This window comes from Oreochromis niloticus, linkage group LG10 (genome assembly GCF_001858045.2).
Source record: "Oreochromis niloticus isolate F11D_XX linkage group LG10, O_niloticus_UMD_NMBU, whole genome shotgun sequence".
In the NCBI taxonomy this organism is placed as follows: Eukaryota; Metazoa; Chordata; class Actinopteri; order Cichliformes; family Cichlidae; genus Oreochromis; species Oreochromis niloticus.
Genome location: NC_031975.2, coordinates 26993095 through 27018336, shown reverse-complemented (window position 1 = coordinate 27018336; position 25242 = coordinate 26993095). Strand labels below are relative to the sequence as shown.

At 40.2% G+C, this 25242-nt stretch overlaps 1 protein-coding gene across 2 annotated transcripts in view; it reads left to right on the top strand.

The window, feature by feature from the left end:
- The window catches only part of doc2b (double C2-like domains, beta), a 178465-nt gene that overhangs the window by 68766 nt on the left and 84457 nt on the right, over window positions 1-25242 (top strand). For both annotated transcript variants that reach the window (XM_025910917.1, XM_025910918.1), the window contains one exon: window positions 18542-18621. In XM_025910917.1, coding sequence (XP_025766702.1) covers window positions 18542-18621 — 80 coding nt within the window. The remainder of the gene's footprint in view (window positions 1-18541; window positions 18622-25242) is intronic.

The following is a 25242-nucleotide window of genomic DNA, read 5'->3' as shown; positions in this document are numbered from 1 at the left end:
CCCTGTTATGAAATTTAAAAAGAGACATGCAGGTTTAATAGAATGCAAATCATTGTGGCAGCTTAAGTGGAAATCTTATCCTCAATGTTCTCAGTTTCTGTTGTTTTTGGCCTTTCTTCAAAGGTTAAAATGTCCTCTAATCTAAAGTACAAAACTCTATTTGAGTTGTAGGTCATTCATGTTTGTTTGATCTGGAACCCAGACTAGATCTGGCCCAGATCTTGCTCACACCAGACACATGTCACATGTGTAATCACATGGTATGATGGCACTTGGGCAATCCGCTCCTGTTTTCCAGGTTTGAGTCAAATGTTGGCCATACCATTGCTCTATATGATTCAAAAAGAACCAGATAGGCCATAATTTTCTCTAATCTGGGACACAGGTTATTTTAATTATGGCTCAGTTCTGTGTTGCGTGCTTCAAACATTTCAGTCTGCGCCGCATGTCACATGGAACGATTGCACCTGGGCATTTGGTTCTGTTTGTCAGATCTGGGCCACAAACAAACTATAGCAATGCTGCATGTAAACCATGAATCAAAATATATTGCCCAGACAATATTACTGAATCATTTCCTAAAGTGGCCCACATCCAGGTGCTAACAGGGATGCAATGCAAGGAAAATCTACTATATTAACTAGACCTTGAACTGTGATTGATTTGTTGAACCATTACCAGTAAAAAACATCAGTTCTCAGACTCACCTACTTCCCACCCACTTCAACCTCCTCCCTGCAGAAGTTTCCAGCTTGGTAAAAGCAAACATGATTTCTGACTTTGCTTCTGAGACAGCTTTTGTGTTTTATATGACCACTTGTTGAAATTACAGTATTTGACTTTGCATCTTTGACCATGTGACAAATGATAGTTTTTAAAGCTAGTCCCCAAAAATCTCTGTCCAGGTTCCCTATGCAGGTTACTGCAGCATCACTGTTGCTCTCATACTCAGACAACACGGTTCAGTGACCCAGCAGTCAAACAATGCAGTGGCAGAGACCTCCGTGTTGTCAAAAATCCTTGATCTTTACCTGAAATGTGCAATGCTGTGGCATAATGTGTACCACAAGACGCACTGCTGCATCCAGGTTATGACGAACGTTCTTTTGAGCATGAGTGCATATTTTAATGATGTGTATGTAATTAGGAAAATGAGCGACACAGACAAAATGTGTCACACTTCACTGGCAGTAGTAATTAAAAGGAGTGTGACCTCTGCTTCTCTCCGCTCCACTAATCTGTGGAGCTGCCACACAGGTTAATAGATATATATATCCTTTTTTAAAATGTCATTGTAGTCTTAGGAAATGTGACATCACATTGCTCATGTTTCAGTTACGTGTGACAGAAGATTTCAAGTTATTATTTAATGGTTTTGATTTATTGGCATAAATGCGGATTGGCTTTTCCCATTTTTGGAATAAGACTCTAAATACAGCTTGCAAAAATGACAGTCGACTTTGGGGTTTAAGATGTTGCTTGTGTGAATCTGTGATCTGTACACAGTGACAGAGTGTAAGAATAGGAGCTGATGTCTGGAGATTTGGCTCTGAATGTGAAGTGGTGACAGGATACATACAGTTTTGAGGGAGTTGTTTTTCCTGCGTGTTTTTCACGACGCCTCCTCCATCTGCAACACATTCAGTATTCGGAGCAGATACAGTAACATTATGCATTCAACAAATGGTTTCCTTCCTCTGTTTTGAAAAAGATGTAGTGACAGAATCCGCCTGGGAAACTTCCAAGTTTAATGATTAACAACTTCACCACAACATTGCTCATTTAATATTTCCTGCTTTTAAACATGCTATGCTGCTGTGAGTCTCCTCATTGATTTTAGTGGTGAGAAGAAAAATAAGGCTATCAAGGAAAAACATTATCTGCACAGACCCATACTGGATGCATCAGAGTTCTGGAAGTTAAGGTTTAATCTTAATTTTCCACACACCATCACAATTATCTCCCGCTCATTGCTATGAGCAACTGTCTTTAGAAATATAGATGTAAAAGCATAATTAAAAACTAGCTATAACTCTCAGTGTGGCATTTTGGCAATAAACATCCACTGGTTTAGATTTTCTGGACATGCTGTACAAGCAATAGTGAGAAGATGGTTTTATGAATTATGAAGCAATAGTCTGCTTCACAATTAATAGCTTTAGTACAATACATCCTTACAGGATTGCCTATGGAGTAAGGGGTATCATTATACTAGAATTTCAAACCGATACACAGGAAAATACTTGATACAAAAAAAGGACAAAGCATTATTTTTGTGAAGATTAGAACAATCAGTGACACTGTTTTTGTCTGTCATAGTGAAAAAATACTGCAAGGTATACTTTTCACATCTTGGGATTTAAAGTCCAAAGTGGTCCCGGTGGTAATAGGAGGATTAGGAGGCATAACCCCAAAAGTGGAAGACTGACTCCGGCAAACTGTAGGCATCAGAGCTCCCTGTCCAGAGGGAGCATCTGTTCTAGCAACATCTAAGATACAGTACAGAACTATCAAATCCCCAGGCCTCTGGTAGAGGACCTGAGCTTGAGGAACACACATATAGACCCTCCAGAGGGTGAGATTTTATATAAATACTGCCTAAAACAATAAAGGAATGTTTTTTTAAGTAGAGCATCAAATCAATTAAACTTCTGTGATATTGATCTGGTCAGTTGTGTAGTGTGAGGTGATACCTGGACCCTACAGAGGTTGCACAGGTAGTCCAACTCTTCCAGGATGACACATCAATACATGCCAATGCCAGAATGTTTGCTGTGTCTCCCAGCACAGTCTCAAGAGCATGGCAGAGATTCCAGGACACAGTAGTTACTATAGGAGAGCTGCACACAGCTGTAGAAACTCCTTAACCCATCAGTAGAACTGGTATCTGCTTGTTTGTGCAGGGAGGAAGAGGATGAACACTGCAAAGCCCAACAAAATGACCTCCAGCAGGCCACCGGTGTGCATTTGCCATAGAATACCAGAACTGGCAGGTCCTCCAATGCCGCCCTGTGCTTTTCCCACATGAAAGTAGGTTCACTCTGAGCGCATGTGACAGAAGTAAAACGGTCTGCTGCCTGTAATATTGTTCAGCATTACCAGGCTGGTGGTGGATCAGTGATGATGTGAGGAGGCATATCGATGGAGGGATGCATGTACCTCTGAAAGCTGGGCAATCCTGGTGCAGTGGGTCCTGGTGAACCACCATTCTCAGCCTCATGTGGCAAGAGTATGTAGGCAGTTCCAAGAGGATAAAGGAACCCCACCCTCGCCTGACATAAATCCAATATAGCACCTCTGGGACTAGGGATGGGTACCGGTGTCCGGTGCCATGATGGCACCGGTTCTGACATAAACGGTAGTAACCAGACTGAAAAGCAGCGCACATTTTGGTGCTTTATTTCGGTGCTTTTTTTCCCTGAGATGTGATACACTTTAGATTCTAGCCAATCATTTTACGTTTCCGAGGATAGTAGGCGGGCCCAGGTACGTACGTTCTTTTAGAGCAGAGCTACAGATTAAAAATGCCCAAGGCGAAGCGGTCAAAAGTCTGGCTGTACTTCACAGCAAAAGATGCAAACTCAGCAGCTTGCAACAAGTGCTTTAAGGTGATACTGTGATACTGTCAAAGGAGGTAACACCTCGAATCTGATGAAACACCTGGCGACGTATAGCATTTTGTTTTTAAAGCCGAGAAATGCGCCGTGTTTGATAGCTTGCTGCGAGACCTCACACCGTGCACATCTACTGCGGGTGTGGTACCTGTTATTGGACCCGGAGTTAGCAACATCCCCCAAGAACCCGAAGAGTAGAGTCCTGGCCCCTAGCCCTGTCAGTGTAGCAGAAATGATGACGGATGATGATGGCAGCAGCAGCCGTTCTCCTCTGCGTGAGTAGCTTCATGTTGTTTGTGTGTAATTTACGTTGAGTAGGCTAACCACATTATTACATTAATGCATGTAAGGTGAACTAGCAAACACCGTCGTAGTTACATGCGGCTGTCTTCTTGTTTGATGGCAGATACTCCCTTCACGCTGGCCAAAAAGGCTAAAATGACCAAAGAAAAAGTGGGAAACAGGAGCTCTGTGATGCCCTGGTCCAGATCTGGGTGGACATGCCCCATGAAGTCATCCGTTATCTCACTAGGAGCATGCCGATGTTGTTGAGCAGTGTGCATGTTTGCCATATTATTTGTCAGATAATTCAAATGCTCCAACAGTTATAAACACCACAAACATAGTTAAAAGATCCAGTGTGATTTGAATTAGCTGAGGCAGGGCCTAAAGATGAAGATGGGATACACCTTCATCTGTCTGTAGTTTAAAGCAGGCTTGTCTCACACCTTAAGTCTTGATAGTATTCTTAAAAAGTTCAAGTGTACACAAATACCTAATAGAAGTATCGCTGTTTTTTGTATCAGGCTATTAAAATGATTTTTTTCCTTGTATGAAGCTGGACATTTTTAATCTGGCGCACATGTCACTTGGGAGTTTTAGAGACAGTTTATGCGAAACATGAAATGATGGGCTCTGGGTGGCCCTTTCCTGTTTCCCAGAAATCAGCCATAAACAAGCCATAGTAATGCTCCGTGTAAACAGGAAATGAACCAAATCCTTCAGTTGCCTCTTGCAGCCAGGCTCAGATGGCCACTCAAGGAACTGAAGTGTTTGCTGCTTATGTGTTGGCTTCAGTTTCCAGCTCTGGTTGTTTCCACTTGCTTTTACCAGGTTCTTTAAGCCAAAATACCCAAAGCCTGAGGCTCGCTGCACATCTAGCCACTCAGTTTGGTCACAGCTGCTATCAGAGCATTTTTAATTGCACTACCTGCAAAAACACTAACTCTGCCCTACAAGTGTGCAAGACCAATCAGATAAATCCCTTTGTTTGTTAACATTAGCTAATTAGCACTCACTTTTGCTTTGACAGTGAATAATGTTGTTGTCCTTTACCTCCCAAACAGCAGCATTATTGACTCAACCAGATGCAGAAGACTTATTATTCCTTTGTAGTGATTCTTTGCAAGATATGTGTAAACACCCGTAAAGCAGAGCTTGGAAATTCAGGTTTTAGTGATTCATGAACTGCAACAAGTGCTTTAAATGCCTCAGAAGCAGTTTTCTTCTTTTGAGAGGTTGTGTAAATATTTTCATGGCTTGAATCTGATGGAAAATTGATAGGCCTGTGCCGCAGTGCAGTGGAGTGTCCAGCGTTGGCCAGAGTGTTGTAACATCTTTTCTGTCAGTCATTCAACTGAAAACTATAAATAGAACTTGGAAAAAAACACCAAAATATTAAGGAAAAGTATTCTTTAAAAGGATGCTGTATAAAATTCTCTGTTTACAGTTAAGACATTATATTAGGGCCCCATGCTGCCTGACACACAGAGGAATGATTGCATCAGTTCCACACAGTGTGGCAGCATATTGATAGTGAAATAGAGTACAGAGCACTGATATCAGCTTGCTTCTTCTATCAGCCAGTATTCTGACTTTGGGCTTCACTGATATCAAGACAAAAAAAAAAAATGTTCTGAGCCAACGTGATAGGGGAGTGTTTTCCCAGATCTGGATCATGTTGTCCTGGATACATTTGTTTTGTTTCCAGCAATTTAGAATTTCTTAAAAAATAATTTAGCTGATGGGAAAATATCAGAAAATGTGAAAAGAAATCTATTTTCCTTCTAGGCAAGAAATTATAATTAGACTAATGTATTAGAATCATTACACTGCTGTAAAACTACTAACCACACTGTTATAATAGTTAATGAGCTTTACTTGATGTGCTCTTATAATTGTTATATGTTAAACACAACCAGTTGAGTTGGTGCTCTCATTACATTACAGTTAAGTAAATGTTCCCATTGTCACAATACTTCACACAACACATGAGTTGGTCTTTTCATTAACATGCAAATGTGCGCAGTCATGAGCTCCAAAATCTAATAATTTCCTCTTTCTGCTAAAGCTACCTTGATAAGGGTGGAAGTTTCTATCATGTTTCAGCAAATAACCCCTGATGTTAAATACAGAATGCTAAAGTGTGCAGATCTGAGCAGTGTCGCCGTGTTCACATCACGTGTCAGGTCAAAATCCTTCTTTTCCTTTCATAAGACAACAAATCAGCCCTGTGACAAAAAACCAAAACAAATAACATCTTTACAGAACCCGTCATCCCCCATGAGAGTTTTCCACTCTAATGAGAGGCACATAATGGGATGCTGAAGCAAAGCGTGCAGTCTAATTGTTCATTCAAGCACTGCATAAGCAGACAAATTAACACTTGGGCAATTTGTCCCTTAGACTACAGTAACATAATGTGCAAAGTGGGACCCCCCCCACTCCCCCTCCCCTCCCATCCTTTCAAACGCTGCTCAGCTCTCTCTGATTCATGGTCAAATTTTGAGGGGATTAGAAACCGTGCACGCTACATGAACTTTCAGTTCTTTTGTTCATCAATTCAAATGAGCATTCAGATATTCAGACTTCCTCTGTACTATATTATATTTGTGAAGATTAAGTGATCTTTAAAGCGGAGCTAATGTTCTTTTCTTTATTTTCTGTCATATCTAAACTGTTACAATTGTAACAAATGTGGACCAAAAGCACAGGCTGCAGACTGCTCTAAACACAATTTCAGACTTTTTCTTCTTTTGGTTTTGTATCGTTTCAATGAAAGCATATATTTCTAATTCAAGCCTTTAAAAGGAGTTTTTTTTTTTTTATCAGAAAGTGGGCTGAACTGAGGGGATGCCCCCCTACCCGGGATAAGATAAGTAAGGTTTTGAAAAATGAATCATGTAAAGCTGCAGTAGTGGAGTGCAGGAGTTGGGCACTTGCTTAATTATTTCCTTTTACAGGAATTTGCTTGTTTTATCTTTACAAAGAATCAGATGAGAAGATTGAAATAATTCTTCTGTCTTAGCTCAGCACAACTAGTTTCTCTAAAGTTCAGTATTTAGCAATATAAGCTAACTGCTGATAGGGGTTCATGCATCAAACTCTCGTACACAAGACACATCTACGTAGTTATTCTTCTGATAAAACAAAAGGTACTTAATTTTTGAATAATTTCATTTGGAAATCTGATATTTTCCAGCCTTTGTCTGTGGGTATTTTGCATATCACAACCTTGAATTCAAAGAATATCAGATAGAAGAGAAATATACGCCATATTCCTCTTAGAAGTTGTTCGAAAATGTGAGTTTGAGGCAAACTTGAAATGTTTAGTGGTGATAAAGTGAGAATAACATGAAAGAACTCTTGTACCAAACATGAGTGAGTAAAAAAAATGCAACTCTAATTTGAACTGGGGAAATACTAGTTGAATTACAATCTGCTGGTCAACTTCAGTCTGATGCACCAGATGGTTTGTTACTCGGAACCATCTGGGAAGTCATCCTTGGAGGCTGCTTGGAAAAGTTCAGGTACTCTGAGAAATACTTGGCAGTTTATTGGATGAACCATCTGTTTAGCAGTGTGTAGTGTAGGCTAACTTTAACCAACCAGATCAACACACAACTGGACATTTAAAGTGCCACAGAGGAAAAACAAACGGTACCTAACTTTGTACTTGAAATACCAGTCACTGTTTTGATGCACACTTACTGGACACTTTATTGGTTACAGCTCACTAGTACAAGGTTGGCTTTCTTTTGCCTTCACAACTGTTTACATTTTTTGTGTCATAGAGTCAAAACAGTGCTGTAGACATTCCCATATACAATACTCCGGTAAGCTGTGGAGCTTAAAGAATGCTCAGTTGGTACTAAAGAGTGCCAAGGATATTACTCACTCCATTACACCACCAGCAGCAGCCTGCACCGTTGATATGAGGCTGGATGTATCCATGCTTTCATTACATTTATGCCAAATTCCGACCCTACTATCCAAATTTCACAGCAGAAACAGAGACTCATCACACCAAAAGTGAATTGCTGCTTCTGTTTCCTGTTCTTAGCTGACAGGAGTGGCACCTGCTGTGGTCTTCTGGATTCAGAGATGCTCTTCTGCATACCTTGGTTGCAGTGATTGGTTATTTGAGTTACTGTTGCTTTCCCATATTATGGCCTTACCAATTGGATCTCTGACATCTACAAGGCATGCTCACTGGATCATTCTCTATAAACCCTAGAGATGAACCTGCTGAGCCCAGAGGGTTAGTCAGCACATTAGCTGATGGATTCCTCGACTGACATGGCGAAATCATGTTAACAGCCTGATTTTAATTCAGTTTTAGTTTATTTATATAGCAAAGAATCACAACAACAGTTGCCTCAAGATGCTTTAGATTGTAGGGTAAAGCTACGTGAAGGCACTTGTAAGCCGTCGCTTTCAGTAAAAACTCTGCAGGCAACAGGATGACCTGTTTATCTACATGACAGTAGCTGCAACTGGACCATTATTTTGCCAGTAGTTCCTCATAAGGCGCTGATTTATCTGGACAAACTGTTGTTTAGCTACAAGTGCATAACTTGAGGCCTTCCAAGGTTCTGGATTTTTCATTGAGACATTTTAGTCTTGGGTAATCTGTAGATAAAAAAAAAAAACAGTCCTTCAAACTTTATTTAAAGGTAAAGTTTTGGCATATCTTGCACTTGAGGGGAAAAAATGTGTGTTTATTCATTTCTATTCCATTCCAGCTGAGTGATGTGAGGAAATCAGAAGGTGTTTGACCTAGTTTTGCAAAATGCATTACTTTGCACTCAATTTATTCAACTCGACTTTGAGCAATTTATTACTAATGTCTCTCTAAGTGCGTCTTCATTCCACTTCACTGTGCCCAAAACATAGCTGGTGCTAATGTTCACAGGGTGTACTGATTATTTCCTGCACGCGCTCATAGTTGGCTTTATTTCAGTTGCCGCTTGAGCAATGTTGAAATTAAGATTTTTTTCAGATGCCATCCAAATAATAGCTTTGAATTTTTATGATTGTGCACAGATGATATTAGTGTGTGCATTTAAGTGCGCAATGTGCAGAATCGCAGCGTATCATGAACTTGGCTCTCAACTGGGAGGTGACTGCTCGGTCAGCGTCACTCAGTGGGAATTGCCTCTGCTTTTTTGCCTGCAGGCATGTAATCGAGCTAGTGTGGTGCTCCCCTTAACTGAGCATTGTGGTTGCCACTTTGATAACAGTCATCGCTCAGATATCCTCCCGTCCCTGTCGGCTGTTTTCCTTCAGCAGCTCCATTAACACTATAATCGCCAGCCAGATCATTAATATAAAAAGTCACGCTGCTTGGCCATGTTGTCATGTCAGGCACAGATGTATGAATGTGTAAAAGCTATCCTCCCCCCTCGTAATCCTGTGCTGAGGCCAGAGGCTGTTTCCTCGTTATACCCGTCTTTGTATGGCTCTCTCAGCTCTCTTTTGAAATCAGATTTGCAAAATGTCACTCCATGCGCCAGTCGTGTGGAGCCATGTGTGACTCAGGGCTATCTACCTTTGTATTGTCTGATGTCTGGTTTTTGCTACACTTCGCCAATTTTCTCAGGTTAAAGTGTCTTCTCAGATGAGCCCACATAAATGGAATGTGCAATAGATGCTATAATTTAGTGCATATTCATAGGTTAATGAGCAGTGCTGCGTCTGGCAACACTTAAAGGCTCATAACTATTAAAATGTTACAAAATATACACTTACTACACTTTTTTTTAAGTACACCTTGCTAGTACCGGGTTGGACCCCCTTTTGCCTTCATTCTTCATGACAGAGATTGAGCACAGTGCTGGGAACATTCCTCTGAGATTTTGGTCCGGAGTCACATGATAGCGTCACACAGTTTCTGTAGATTTGTTGGCTTAACGTCTATGATCAGAATCTCCCATTGCACCACATCCCAAAGATTCCCTATTGGATTAAAATCCGGTGACTGTGAAGAAACCAGTTTGAGAAGATTCGATTTTATCCTACCATCTGAATGTTGCAGTAGAAATCGAGACTCATCACACCATCAACAGCAACAGTTTTACCAAATTCTGGTGAAAGTGTACAAATTGTAGCCTCTGTTTCCTGTTCTTAGCTGACAGGAGTGGGAACCCAGTGTGGTCTTCTGCATACCCTAGTTACAATAAGTGGTTATCTGAGTTACTGTTGCCTTCCTCTCAGCTCTAAGCAGTCTGACAATTCCCCTCTGACCTCTGGTATCAACTAAACATTTTGTCCGAGAGAACTGACACACTCTGGATATTTTCTGTTTTTGGACCATTCTCTGTAAACCTTACAGATGGTTGTGTGGGAAAATCCCAGAAGATCAGCAGTTTCTAAAATACTCAGACCAGTCCATCTGTTACCAACAACTATGCCTCATTCAGAGTCACTTATATCTATTTTCTTCCCCATATTGAAGCTCAGGATTCAACCTCAGCAGGTCATCCTGACTTGACTCTACAAGCCTAAATGTATTGATCTGTATTAGCAAGCATTTGAAGAGGCATATCTAATAGATTGGTTGGTGGGGTGTTAATTATCTTTGTTTTCTGATTTTCTATTTTCCATAACACAGTTTATGTCCACACAAGGAATGCAATTAAACTTTAATGTTTGAAAGTGATAAAGTGGTACTGACACATAAAGTGTGATGTGGTTTTGCGCTTGACTTTTAATCGATGGCCTGACTAGCAAATGTTCCCTCTATAGATGCCCATGTCACTTCAAAGCCTTAATCCATTGTTTTAGAAAATAAAAAGAAAGAAAGGAGGAAAGGTAGATGCGTCTTCTTCAAAACATTGCTTCGAGCGCTATCCTCGATAACAGGCAGTGTGATCGCTCTGCACATAAGTCATTAGACACAGCAGGAACAACATACTTGGTGGAGGAAATGATGACGCTGTAAACATTTTAACAGCCTTTCAGCACTTGTCATCATTCACTCGCTGGGAAACAATCACATCACCTGATTCAGCTTCTGTTTTCAACAGCAGACTCCTCGGCTGGCTAATGTTTTCAGTATTTCAGCATCTCATTGATTCAGCATATTTACTGGCATCGCACAGACAATATTTCTTTCTGTGCTCAGAAATCAGGAAGCTAAAAGAAAGTGTTTCGGCTTCTAATAAAAGACTGCGCTATCAATAACTGTTACATTCATTAATTCTTTTCTTTACTGGCAATTATGTAATTAATTAATCTTTTCAGATAATTGCGTAATGATCGCTTTCAGTGCTGCTAAGTAGCTACTTGAAATTGAATTAGACCTATCACCTTTTTTCCTGAGAGCCACAGAAATTAGGGCACGCAGCAAGACTGGAACATGATTCCGCCGCACGAAAAAAAATGACTCCACTTTATTATTCTCCTGTTGAGTTCACAGCACTGTTGCATCTTAGTGGGCTGTACCCCACAGCTAGCCAGATGGCTCATGCATCTGGGGTGCAAAGTAGTGTTACAAGCGGCACCTTTACAAACTGGCTAATAGAATCCTACTGTTAGCCTGAATTTAGAGACAAACGCTGGCAATGTCACAGTAAATTAAACATTAATGTCCTGACGGAGGTCATGGGAGGACAAACTGTGTGTTGTTCTTTCGGCTCCGTAAAGATCCTCCTGTAAAGTACACCTCTGTTTGTCTTTATGTCACAGTGAAACTCGTTGACTCATTAAATCTGTTTAACTATCCATTAAGAAACGGAAGAGACCCTTTTAAAGGAGGATCACAACTGTGTCGCCACTGAAGACATAATTTATAATGCTGTGTAGCCTGCTGTCATAAAAATATTATATCACAGTGTCATTCCAGGGTGGTGAGGCATAATGTAATATAATCTTCTGCCGTGGACAGATTTCACATCACACAGCTGCAAACATGATCTTTTCCAAAAAGCAGCTAAGTAGTTTTGCAGCCTAAATCTGACCAAACCCCAAAATAGTAAAAACTAAGGTTATTATAGTTAACTGAAACTAATAAAAAGCCAAAACTAGATGTTTAAAATACCTTAACTAAAACAAAAATGTAAAAGAAAGACTTTGGGGAAAAATAAAGTAACTAAAATGATTTTTGTGAACATTAAAAAGAAGCTACAATTAAATTAAAATACAAGAAATATCCTCGGTTTATCTTTTAGTTCGGTAAAATTGTATTACAAGCTCCCTGATGTGGCTTTGACGGACGTGTGTGTTAACACTGATTTTCCTAAATCTCACCTCTGACATATGCCCTCCATGCAATAATAATTAAAAGAGACTAAAACTAACACTGAAACTAATAAAAAACTTCACTAAAACTGAACATAACTTAAACAAGAAAATCCATGCTGGAAACTAAACTGACCCCCCCCAAAAACAAACAAACAAACAGACAAAACAAAACAAAACTAGAAAATACAAAATTTGTGTAACTGTGGTAAAAACTACTTGACTTACTCTAAAAACTGTGAGATCCGTGTGTGATTTGAGCTGCAAGAATTTGTTGGTCTTTATGGCTGTTGCAACACCATGACAAAGGCCTGAAGAGGCCACTGGGCTGACACTTAATTTGAACACATCAGGAAGTGCCTTCATGTACTTTTTGTCAAATCTATCTATTATTGCACTTTACAATAACTAAATGAAGGAATGTTCGAAGTGTTAAGTCTTGTTAAAGTGTTCATTATGACTCATGGCACAAATGTTTGGAAACAAGGCCATAACACTACTCGATTTTCACTACTCGTAGAAGATTTCACGATGATGTTGATTTGCGATATCTAGAAAAAATGTCCAAAAATGTATGCTGGTGTTCTTTTTTTGAAACTTTTTTTCTGTGTGTGGCTTTTTTGGTTTGTTTTTTTGAATAAATGAAGCTACTTTTGGGTGCTTGCTTATTCACAAGGGGTCGTCACAGTGGGTAGCTCAGCATGTTTGAGTTGGCACATTTTACATCAGATGCCCTTCCTGACACAACCCCAAAGGGATTTGTGTCTCCTCCTGGGATCGAACCAGGATATAAATGAATAATTAAATAAAACTGGGACTTGGTTATTTATTTTAACTTGCAATATTTCAGTTTTTGAAATATTGTTTTTATTTTGATGTACACTTAGTTCAGTACACACGTTCAGATCAGCTTTAATTCTTTCTGGCATAGATTCAGAAATGTTCTGGAACCATTCATCGGTCGTGACAGCATCACACAGTTGCTGCTGATTTGTCAGCACATCCATGATGTGAATCTGCTGTTTGAGTTTGAAATCTGGTGACTGACGTGTTCATTGATACTGAAGACGTAATTCATAATACTGTGTAGCCTGGTGTCATAAAGAAAGCAGTTTAAGATGATTTGAGCTTTGTTGACATGCAGTGTTAACCTGCTGGAAGCAGCAATCAGATGAAGGGATGGACACAGTCATCGCTAACACTCAGAGAGGCTGTGGGACTGAAAACATGCTCAGCTGGTACAGAGATGTCCAAAATGTGCAAAGAAAACATGTCCGACAACATGAGACATTAGACGCTTTCATGTTGTTTAAGCCAATTCCTGATGCGTCCATTCAAATGTTATAGCAGCAACTGAGTCTCGTCAGACCAGGCAATGGTTTTCCAGTCTGTTTTCCAGTTTTGATGAATGGTAGCCGCAATTTCCTCTTCTTAATTGACTGGAGTGGTACCCGGTGTGTTCGTCTGCTGCTGTAGCTCATCTGTGGTAGTCTGTCATTCTGCTCTGACATCAGCGAGACACTGTCACCCAGAGAGGTGGATCACTGAGTGATTTCTCTTTTGCAGTGGTTGTTTAGGAAAATTCCAGAAGATCAGCAGTTTCTGAAATACTCAGACCAGCCCATGGTGCAAATAACTAATATGTTGTATGATGAGTGTATATTGTGACACTAATATTTGGGAAGAACCATAAATTTTAATCCTGTTAGATAAAAAAAACATTGTGTCCAGGACTTTTTCAGCATTGAAAGTACATCCGATGTCCCTTCAGTGTCTGAATGTTTCTCCATGTAATGAAACGATCTTTCACAGCCTGACTCAATTGAGAAAATGTATGCGCATGAAAAAATATTTAGGTTAATATTTAGTTTAGTATATGACAAACGTTGACTGTTTGACAGTTTAGGTAAAAGGAAAGCAGAAACTGACTGGGTATTTGGCTCTGTGACATCAATTTGGTGAATCCTCTAATGTTTGCACATCGGCTGATATTTTGCAGGACGTTGTGGACACAAGCCGAAGCTTCAGTGGGCAGTTTTGCAGTTTGCCATCGCAAAGCAACAATGACTGTACACAGTCATTGTAGAACAATCCCCATTAATCATGTCGGTAAACTAAAAGGAAGCTAAATGCCTTCATCTTTGTGTGTGTTGGGGTGGGAGGTGGTAAAGAGGCCCAGTCACTGCTGATGAGCTCAGCTTTCTCTGGAGCAGCATTGATTCTCTGCCCTTTAGGAGACTGCTCTTATCACAAACTGGAACTTAATTCCTAAGTCGTTGTATTTAATGCTTTGGAAACTAACCAGCTATTGACAGCAAAATCTTTTAAGGGGTAATAATGTTGATAGCAATCCTAGCCACGTTGCCCGCTGGTTTAAAAAAAGGAAAAGCATCCTGCATCTTATCAGCTTAGTCTAGCTTCATTTGAGGAATATGAAGAAATGAAATTCTGTAAAAAGGTTTAAAATAAAGGGCTCATTTCCAACTCTATCATTTTATTCTTGGACTCTACAGGAGTAGCTTTACATAATTCAGAATTAACAGTAGTCTTTATTTATCCTACAGTCAGCCTTTGAATCAAACCATTTTAGCTTCTCTTTCTTGAAACCAGCTTTCCTCTGATTGGCTGCCCCTCACAGCTAATATTGACCATATTAGTGATATCTGCTCTCTGACATATATTGCTGATACTAGAGAAAAAAATATGAACTTGAGAATTTAGATTACTTGTGCATACACTAACTTCATTATTTGGCATGCTGGTTACGTTTAACGTTAGCACGCAACATCGCAATTATATACATATGACAGAAAACTAAGAGAACCATAATAGTTGCCATTAATTTTCATTTCTTCTCATATCTTTTACAGTAGATAGTTTTACACTATTGCAACCACATAAAAAATGTTATGAGCTGCTGATAAATAGTATAACTAACTGGAGGTATGTCTCTGTGGGTGAATAGTGAAGCATGAAATACCCGTCAAGCCAATTACCGGAGTATAATTTCTTTAAGTGTTTTTCAGGCTTGAAGCTGTAGCCTACCCTTATATTTAACTACAACTCATGTCATTCTACCAAATACACCAGTGAAACTTACCTAAATATACCGTACCAGGCTTAAGGATGAGGAACAAAACAAGTTTTGACGAACACATTAATGCTGTCGTTAAAACTAGCTGCTTTTATCTCACAAAAGGGAAGCTATTCCTCAGTTTCAGAGACTTTGAGAGAGCAGATGATGTCTTTATTTCATCTCGAGTTGATTATTGCAATGGCTTTGCTTCAGGTGTCGGTTTGTCTCTGTTTAGCCGACCGCAGCTGGTCCAAAAACTGTTAGGATGCCTGGGTCGTTGACCCAGGGCTTTTGAGTTTATTATATTATTTATCATTTCTAGTCTTTGGTTTCTTTGTTGAAGTTCTGTCTGATGGTGTATGTCTCTGTGTAATCCTTAGTTGCTGTCTCCCCTGTCGGCTATATCCCCGTGTCTGTGTCTGCCCTGTTCCCACCTCTCTGTTCCCTCTGTAGTGCTTGCCTGTGAGTCTGTCTGTAAGTTCAGTCTGTGTTACTTCCTGTTTTACTTTGAAGGTCCGGGTCTTATGTGAATGTGTCCTGCTTTGCTTCCTTGTCTCGTTAGCCCTGATTTGCCCCAGCTGTGTTTCCCTCCTGTCTCCCATTTCCTGATTACTTCCCAGTTTACTTAAACCCTGTGTTTCTTTGAGTCAGTGTCGCGTTGTCCCCCATGCTGTGTGGATCGCCCTGTGTTTCCCGTGAGTTTATGTTGTTTCCCAGTTTAGTTTAGTTTGCTTTGCTTTGTATGCTTGTTTCCCTGTGCCAGCATATAAAGCTGAGTATTTTGAGTTCATCCCTTGAGTCTGAGTCTGCACTTTGGGTCCACCACTCCTCCTTGCCAGCCTGCCACACAGCCAACCTTAACAAAAACACTTCAGCATGGTTATTAAAAGGCACATGCAAGTGAGATTGCATATCCCCCATACTAGCATCCTTACAGTGTCGAGTTTCAAATTAATTTGAATTTTATTATTTGTTTTTCATGCATGGCATGGGTTGGCACCTTTTTTAACTCTCTGATCATTTAAGTTTGCACATTTCCTCTATATCCCTGAGGTCTGGTGAGCAAATGCTCCTAGCTGTCCCGAGGCCCCGATTGAAGCACAGAGGAGATCGGGCGTTTGCAGTTGCTGCTCGGAGACGGTGGAACAAAGTGCCCATTCACATCTGGACGTCTCCAGCATTAGCCGCTTTTATTCTTCAGCAGAGTTCTGCGTAGTTTTATTTGAGTTGTTTTACACAACTTTTCTCACTTTTATGTTTTCATTCTTAAACTCTGTCATTTTCTCTTGCGTTTCATGTAATTTGATAATTTAAGGAGTACAGAAATTTTGTCCACAGATGTAACTTTTAAGTGTTCCCTAGAAATAAACCTCACCACATTGTACAACAGTTCCTGTGTCTCAAATTGCGTGCTTCCAACTTAGACTTGCTATTTCGGGTAAATAAGTGTGTTTCCATGTGGTAGCTGACAATCAGGTGTTGCTGTTGTCATTTCTGGTGTGTTCGGTTTGACAGCACTACCCTGTCAAAGCTCACAAACTATGCAATGGAGTGGATACTGTACTGCATGGAAGTGTGCTGAAAGTATCCAAATTCAGACACAATGTGGATTTTTTTTCCATTTATCTGATATTATTGTGTAAACATAATCATACAGTTTTGGGTAAATAAAAAATCATCCACAGTTTATGATCTGGTGAAAAAAAAGATCAAAAATGAACACAAATAGTGACAAAAGCCTAAAGTTTACTTCTTCTGTCTAAAATACCCGAATGCTGTTTTTCCAATGTGCTGTATGCCTGTGTGGTGTCACACTGTCGGTGGTGGCGATAAGCTCATTACAGTTCTTTAATCAAGATGTTATTGGCTGAGCCCAACAATGCCGATACAAAACTCCTTCTCCCTCTCACTAAGTAGTTGCGATATTGCGGTTCAGTGCGTCCATCCGTGGATATAAAATCATTCTAGAAAAGCCGACTTGTGTTTCTTCCCACATAGCACGAGTTTGTAAGAGGAGGTAAAGCGTGGGGGAGGTGGTAATACTTAAAAGTACAATTGCAAAACCATGAAACTAATGTTCCCTGCTCATAAATATCAAAGTGTGACTGAATTTATTCCTTACGAACAGCACAATCATTTAGAGTGTGTGAGGTCTTTTGAAACCCACACACATCTTTTCATGTTTCTTTTATTTATTTATTTTATTCTATCTACATTTGATCAATCCAGGAAATGAGAGTCCCTTTTCACTTGGCATTTTGAAAGGACAAAGGATGAGATCATGCAATAAACTGTTTCAATTCACTACTCAGAAGCAGCAGCGGCAGCCTTGCCCTAATGGTAGGTACTAATTGTAATGGCTTTAAAAGGAGGGAGAGTCAAATGCAGGACAAAGGAGACCAGGGTGAGGTCCCAAATCCAAATCCTTTATCAAAATCTGAGGTCATATGCAGGCAGGCAGCCAAGCCACATTTTTTTATATGCAGATAAGTGCAGCAGGAAGGATTGAATATACAGGCTGGGATGAAGTTACATGATGAGAACACAATGGGCGAAAAAATACAGAAGAAAAATCTCACACAATGCAGTCTGTCCTCTAGTGAGCGCTACGCAGAAAAACAGAAGCAGAGAAAAGCAGAACGAAGGGCAGGAGTAAAACTGATAAGGAAAAGGGGGACAGTTACGCCTCAAATTTGCTTCACCCAGAAAGCCCATTTTATCCGAGACGTCAACTGAAATATGCACGCTGATTTTCACATTTTTGTTTCTTTACACTTACACTTGAGCTGCCCACCTGCAAAGAATAGATGTTGTTTTTTTAGCTTTCAGCACTTGGCAGCTTTCTGCTCCACTTTCTCTAATTAAACACATATTTTCTCACCCTTCTTCTTCACTCTCTAACAATGTGGTCAACTTGTGAAGAATACAGTCATGGGTCAGCAGGATATGAGTTTTTGCTCTATTAAGAGCAACAGGTTGGATCACTTTGGATGGGAATTGCAAGGTGAAACGATGCTAGCCCAGGGTTTATCCCCAGTTCTCCAATCGAAAACTAAATTGGGATTATGAAATCTAAAAGATTTTTGTTATCAGGATTAAGGCGTGGCCCTGAATACATAACTGGATCCCCCTCAGATTCATGCCGCTGTCTTTTATGTTTACTTCTGTGTTGCTTCTTGCAGTTACATGTTGAAGAAGAAATTAGTGGCTGAAATGCGTTCTTTTCTTCGTAATGATCAAATCAAAGCAAAGCTGAATGTCTTCTCTCCCCCAGCGACTCTGTTTATGTGCCATTAAGACTAATTTCCTGCTTCCTTCTCTGTCCTTACAGCTACACTGGGAACCTTGGAATTCAGTTTGCTGTACGACCAGGAGAACAATGCACTGCACTGCACCATTAACAAAGCCAAGGTGAGCTACCAAGATGATGCTGATGATGATGACGATTACAAAATTTTGCAGTCTTTGCATGCACACTCGCACTCGAGCGTCTCTGCTTCGTGCCTTCGGCGTTTGCCTTGCAGTTGGTTTATATTTAGATGAACAGATCCCAGTTTGCTCATCATTCACTGCACAGCCATCTGTCACTACTTTCTAACGAGGTTATAAAGGGCAGATCGATACAAACCAGCTGACGTGTTTTCAGTATTTTCTCAGGTTCGGTAAGATAACTGTCGAGGTAAATATTTTTGAAGAAGCCGGCTCTCGTGTCAACCTACACATACTGGCAAAAAGGCTGTGGAATAGCAACTTAACACATCCCACTGTTAAAAAAAGTGAAAGAGATATTTACAACTATTTTTATCCCAGAAGTATTTCTAAAGCATATTGCTAAAAACCAGATCATAAATGGTACCACGCCAATAAATGTCTTCTTCTTCTTTTTTTCTGAAGTAATTTGCCACAATTCAGTTGATTAATGGGGATTTAGGCAGCTAAAGAGTCCGATATATTTTGTATTGGTGGAGATCAAACTATACCTCAATGGACAACAACCGATTGGTGGCCTTTAGTGTTAAAAAAACCCAACATATTAAAAAATGCTAATATTAGAGCAGACCTTTACTTTTTATTTCCTCCTATTCCTAGATAAATTTTAATATACTGCACTGTAAATCCTTTGTTTTTTGAGGTGCTCCCGTTTTTCTCATCTCATTTTCTTTCTGTTTGCTGGGAATGCAAATTTTACCTTCCACATCCAGCTGTTGTCCTGATAAATTCAGGGCATACCTTCAGGAGTTCACCATACTTGTCTCTCAACTGTTGGAAGTTTCTTAAATACTGCTTTTCCTACTAATTAACTCCTGTGTCGTTCCATTGAGCTTCTGTCAATTCAGCTCAACTCTTCCTGCAGATGTTCCAAATGACATGCAAAAATGCAGCTTTTCCTATTTTTGTTCTTAATTGCTAAATTATTGATTATATTTAACACATCCCTAAACAATGTATCACTGTAGCCTTGTATTTCCTTGTATATTAATGTTGTAGCTGTAAGAATAATGTGCAAATGCTTGCAGGGACCGCCGCAGTGGCATTGATAAATTTTTCAATAACTACATAATTACCAAACATAGCATACTGAGATAAACCATATCTCATTTTTAATAAAAGCACCATTTTTATCTGATGTATAAAGGTTGAGCGAACAGGTGTCGTCCTCGCTCGATCCCTTGCTTGTGGTTGTTGTGATGAAGTGATGGTTTTGACAGCCATGGCTGCCGTCAGCAGCTATAACTCTTCCTATCTGTCTGTGTGGATAGCTGGTATGGAGGAAAGTGGGCATCAGAGGAGCCTGTCTTGGCAGGAGTGTTGGACAGCAGAGTGGGCATCAGGCCATCTTGATTTATGGTGTTTATTTTCTATACCGCTCGGCTCCTAGGCTTCAGCTGCCGACCAGCCAAGCAGAGGAAACGATTTTTCTCCCTTGAATAGTGTATATAGCAATTTCCATGATTTAATTTGTTTTCTAAACCCCTTACTGATCCTTCTAACCACAGATTGTTTCATTGGGTTTTCTGCCAAAGCTGAGGTTGCTTCAATAGCAACTTCAGCTTCAGCCTCAATTGAGGATTTGTCTAATGAGATGTTATGGATTTTGGCTTATTGAAGATTAGGAGATTCATACAAATCAACACTGGGAAACTTTGTTAAACTTCTGTGGATTGATGTTGGCGGCTAAAGAGGCAGAGTGCAGCAGGCACAGGGTTTTTTACCTTCTTTTTCTGTGCAGTGCACGTGTACAGTGCCTATTATCACAGACGAGCTGGCATTTGGTCAGAAAAATAAATGCCATTCATTGCCGAAGCTGACAAAAGGTCACCTGACAACATGACACAAACAAACAAAACAGGTTGAAGAAAGTTGAAAAGGCTACTGATCAGATAATTATTCTAACATGGCAAAAGATCTGAATTTAACTGGTATAAAAAGGCTTTTATAGAGGAACAGGTCAAATGTAGAAAATTCAGAAGGGCTCAACTCTACCTGCTCAACTACTCTTAATCATATTGAACCTCTCAAGAGAGGAAAACAAAGGTGGCTGAAGTACAGCCAAAGAACCTGATGCACATAAATGATCAGTACTGTACAGTCAAACTGTCAAACTGTGAAACTGTTTACAATTTCATCCTGTGTGCACTATAAAGGCATTTCTACAGGATTCTCACTTAGTTTTAAAGAGAGTGGTACATTCTCTGGATTTTTATCAGCTTCAAATTATATCCTCAAATTTAATTTAACTTCATTGGCAAACTGCAAGCTGTTAGCCAATGAGCATGTGGTTTCACAGTCAGACCATCCCTTCTTTGTCGCCCAAGGCTTAAGAATGAGACAGAAACCAATGGGTGAGCTCACAGTAGCTGCATCCATATTTTATACTGTCTATGGTCATTAGCCAGTGGAGATAAACTTGATAACCCTCCTTTCCCAAACACAGAGTCCACCAGAATTTACAAAATTGACTGGATTTTATTCAGTGCAACCCAAACCAAGTGACTGAATCCATGAATTCACCATGAAACTGCTTATGGAAGTCAAAGTCAAGTTCAAGAGCCGTTTTCCTTTAGACTTCGACAGGACCAGAAGTCTTCTGCAGCCAAAGCAGCCACAGTTTCAAAGGAGGCCTTATCAGCAGGGCTTTGTTCCAGAAATTTGTTCTCTGAAATTGTTGTAATTCTATCCAACTCAGAGTTGCAGGGGAAGGGCTAGAGCTCATCCCAGCTATCATAGTGTCAGGAAAGAAACATTCACACTCACACCTACAGTCAGTTTAGAAATACCAGTTAATCTAGCATGCGTGTCTTTGACTGTGAGAGGAAGCCATGTTACCCATGCAGGCACAGGGAGAACAAGGAAACTCTGCATGGAAAAGCCCCGGCAGGCTGGTGGATTCGAACCCTGGACCGCCTGTGCTGTCTTCATAGCTTTTTTGATTATCTCATGCTAGAAGCACAGACAGGCCTCGCCCTGCAGCTCAATCAGCAGACGGAAACCTTCCCACTGCATTTTAAGATATTATTCACTTACCCAGCACAAAAGCAACAAAACGCTATCTGCATAATTTCCCATCCATTAAGTCACTAATCATTACCTCGGCATTTTTTTCTATCTCCTCACGCTTCTATCACAAAGCAAATAATATATCATCTTCAGTCACTGTGTGTTTTCTGGGACTCAAAAAGGATGAATGAGTTATTCACTGTACCTTTCTTATCCTCCTTACAGAGGGCAGAAACAAGTTACCACGCAGCGTTAAGTTCCTTTTTCTACTAATTAATTCACTCATTAATGCTTATAGAGGCTGTTGCAGAGCCGTTTTCAGTTAAACTGTACACATAATATAAGAGGTCTGTGGGTTTCTTGGCAGCTACACATAGTAATCTACTTTCAATTTGTAAGTGGAACTGAAGGGCTCTGAACCAAGCAATAAGTATGAAGGTAATAGGACACAAAAGCCCACAGACTCTCTCTTATTAACATTTAATTAAATCCTCACCGTGACATGTCAACAAGAAGAGAGCCAGACCTATTTGATAGGATTACCTTTATGAAAGCTACTTTTACAAGGCAAAATCACCGTGATTAAAAACCTTTTTCTCTCTTTTTTTATACCATTGAAGAAAAAAGAATCAAACACTGATCTTTTGGCATTAGGCCTTGAATCTTCAGACTGTTAATAAAACCATGTGTGAGTTCATCTTTCTGATTTCTATCATGTTGAAGTGAACTTAATTTCTATGTGGCAGGCATGTCACTAAGAAAAAGGGGAGGGAAACTAGCACTTACTCAAACCAGACATGTGCTGACTTCAAATAGTATTCCATTAAGTTCCAGGTATAGATACAGACGTTATAGCACAAGCATTGATGACTCTCTGGGCTGTTATTGGTTGGTTATTGATTTTGTAAGGACCTGTAGCCCTTCTAAACGAGGGAAATTCATCTACTGTCAACCATATGTTAGACTTCTTTGTACTGTTGGCCATCAGTTATGGATATATTTGTCAAATTTCTTACACTGAACTCGAATTTTTACAAGGTTTTCACAAGGTAAGTTTCACGTCATCAGCAAAGCATCAAACCTCTAACCCACTGCAGGTTTAACCTTTCCTACGCATGAGCAAAGCTACACATTAGCTGTGTCCCAATTCCTAGGCCGCATCGTTGGTAGGCCACTATTAAAGGCCGATTACATCACAGCCAGGCGACGAAGGCTGTCCAAATTCGAAGGCTGTCCAAATTCAAAGGCTGCTCAAAATGCGTCCGACAAATGCGTCCTTCACTTCCCCGGATTTGAAGGATGGGTCGGGTGGGTCCTTCGTGGCCCAACCTATCCCAGAATTCATAGCGCGGCCCAGCCAATTCCAGTTTCCAATAATGGCGGCAGCTACTTAGTTTTAATATTACTCTTATTACTCTTTCTGGGTCACAAAATAAACTTTTAAGATATTTTCAGGCGAAAAATTTTCAGATGAAAACGCCGTTTTCAAATCTATCCAGGCTAGTGTGGACGTAGCCTTAGATAGCAAGGAGCAGACAGCCGAGTTTATTAAACTCCACCGAGACACCTGGTGACGCAAATCTGAAGGCTAGACCGTCCAATTTCACAGCCTCACACTTCCAGCCTTCTTGGTCTTCGAAGGACCCCGCCCACATAGACTGCGAGGGCCGGGTCCTTCGAAGGATGCGGCCTAGGTTTTGGGACACAGCTAACATTAGAGCTTCTTTAATGGCTGAGACAGCATGATTGGCTTGTATTACTGCAGGTTCAGCTGGTGATTGGGTCTTTGGGGGAAGGGGTGGAAAAACTAACATGTTTGCTACAGTTAAATTTTGGATTTAGGTTTCTGCAGTGCAAGGTGACGACCATAGTCTCTCGAATAAGACACAGCTGTTGCAGAAAACATATTCATACACCAGTTTGGCCTTTAAGTTGTGGAACTGTTAAAGATTGATTTTGGGTCATTTTTGCAGACATAAATGTCAACAGCCAGGAGCTAAAGGGCGGGGGAAATGATTATTTTATGGGAATGGATTGTGAAATGTTATTTTGATCAGTTCCTCATTAAGCTTTATGTAAGTATATGATAGCCATTGCATAACTGTATGTTTATCAAGGGTGTTAGTAGGCTTTATTCAAATGTTTTGCTCATTTTTCGTCTTTTTATACACAAAAACTGAACCATTTTTCCCATCCTCAAGGAGTTTTGCATGGTAAGTGCTGCAAATCCTGTTGTTGAGGTAAAAACAATACATTGGTACAAAGTGGATTCCTTATATGGCTCATGAGAAGTCCAACTTGGTACAAGGTGGAAGCAATATACTTGAGTTTGAGGAAACAGGGGAAGATATGTCTGTAAACAGTATGAGAAGCATCCTGAAGCAAGCTAAATGCTACACTGGCACGTGTCAGTGACAACAGCCAGTACACGAATCAGCTAGTACACAACACAACATGAAGGAGCTGGGGTTGTGATGGGTTGCAAAGCAGCTTGCAGATGGACAGGTCATTAAAAAACATGACTCGTGTAAGATTCACCAAAAAGGTTATCGGCTGATCTGACGGGAGTGCCACTGAGCTTGATTTTGTCACATTTCAAACGATACAGCACGTAATTTACTTACAACACACCTTCTTCACCATTACTGTACATTATCAGTGCAGTGGTGGGCTACAACATTACAGGATCAGGCTTTAACATTTGTGAAGGAAGCTATTAAGTTTTAGGTCTTACATCATTAACTTATCTCCTTTCCTTCCCTTAGTAAGCTTCCTGGGATGCTGGTTCTGCTAAGCCAAGTACATCAGAACACATCCATTATCTCACTTGAGAGAAATAAATTAATTTAGCCTCCTTGGGCTTTAATGCATTATAAGAGAGTGCATACATGTAGATGGCCAGAAAGACAAAAATAGCTCAGAGCTGGGAGCTCTTCCTCTACATGGTTGTTGGCTGGAGCAGCCAGAATGTGTGGCATCATGATGACTCAAGTACTGACAAAGAAGTTCTCTAAATCTCTTTCTTTGGGGTGTTTCATTTCCATCACCCCTGGTGAGACTTTAGCAAATGGCACAGAATGACTCAGTTCCATCTCCGAGACCTCGGCCATTGATAGAGATGCTCTTTGTTTTACAGCTAGTTGATACTGATAAAGCTCAGTAAGGTCACTACTTGAATGGTAAGTTCTGGTAAAACAGACTGATTTTGGCCACATAAATCTAGGAAATTAAATGTATCATATTACAACGCTAACTACGTGATGTCACCAGGACTGATACTCACAGTTCCATTCGATATTCTGAAAACACAACAAGAATTGTTTTTCTGTGGTACCATACCATCATAGGCAGTATAAGTACTGAAGCAGCTATTCCACCAGAACTGAAGGGGCCAATACGCCTACAAATGTTCTGGTCCTTACATGCTGAACAAAAACAGAAGGAAGCCTGCAAGCCCATGAAAAAAACTACAAATGGTGCTGTAGAAACTACATATGGAAGGTAGCAGTTAGTTCAGCTGCCGTGATAGCGCCG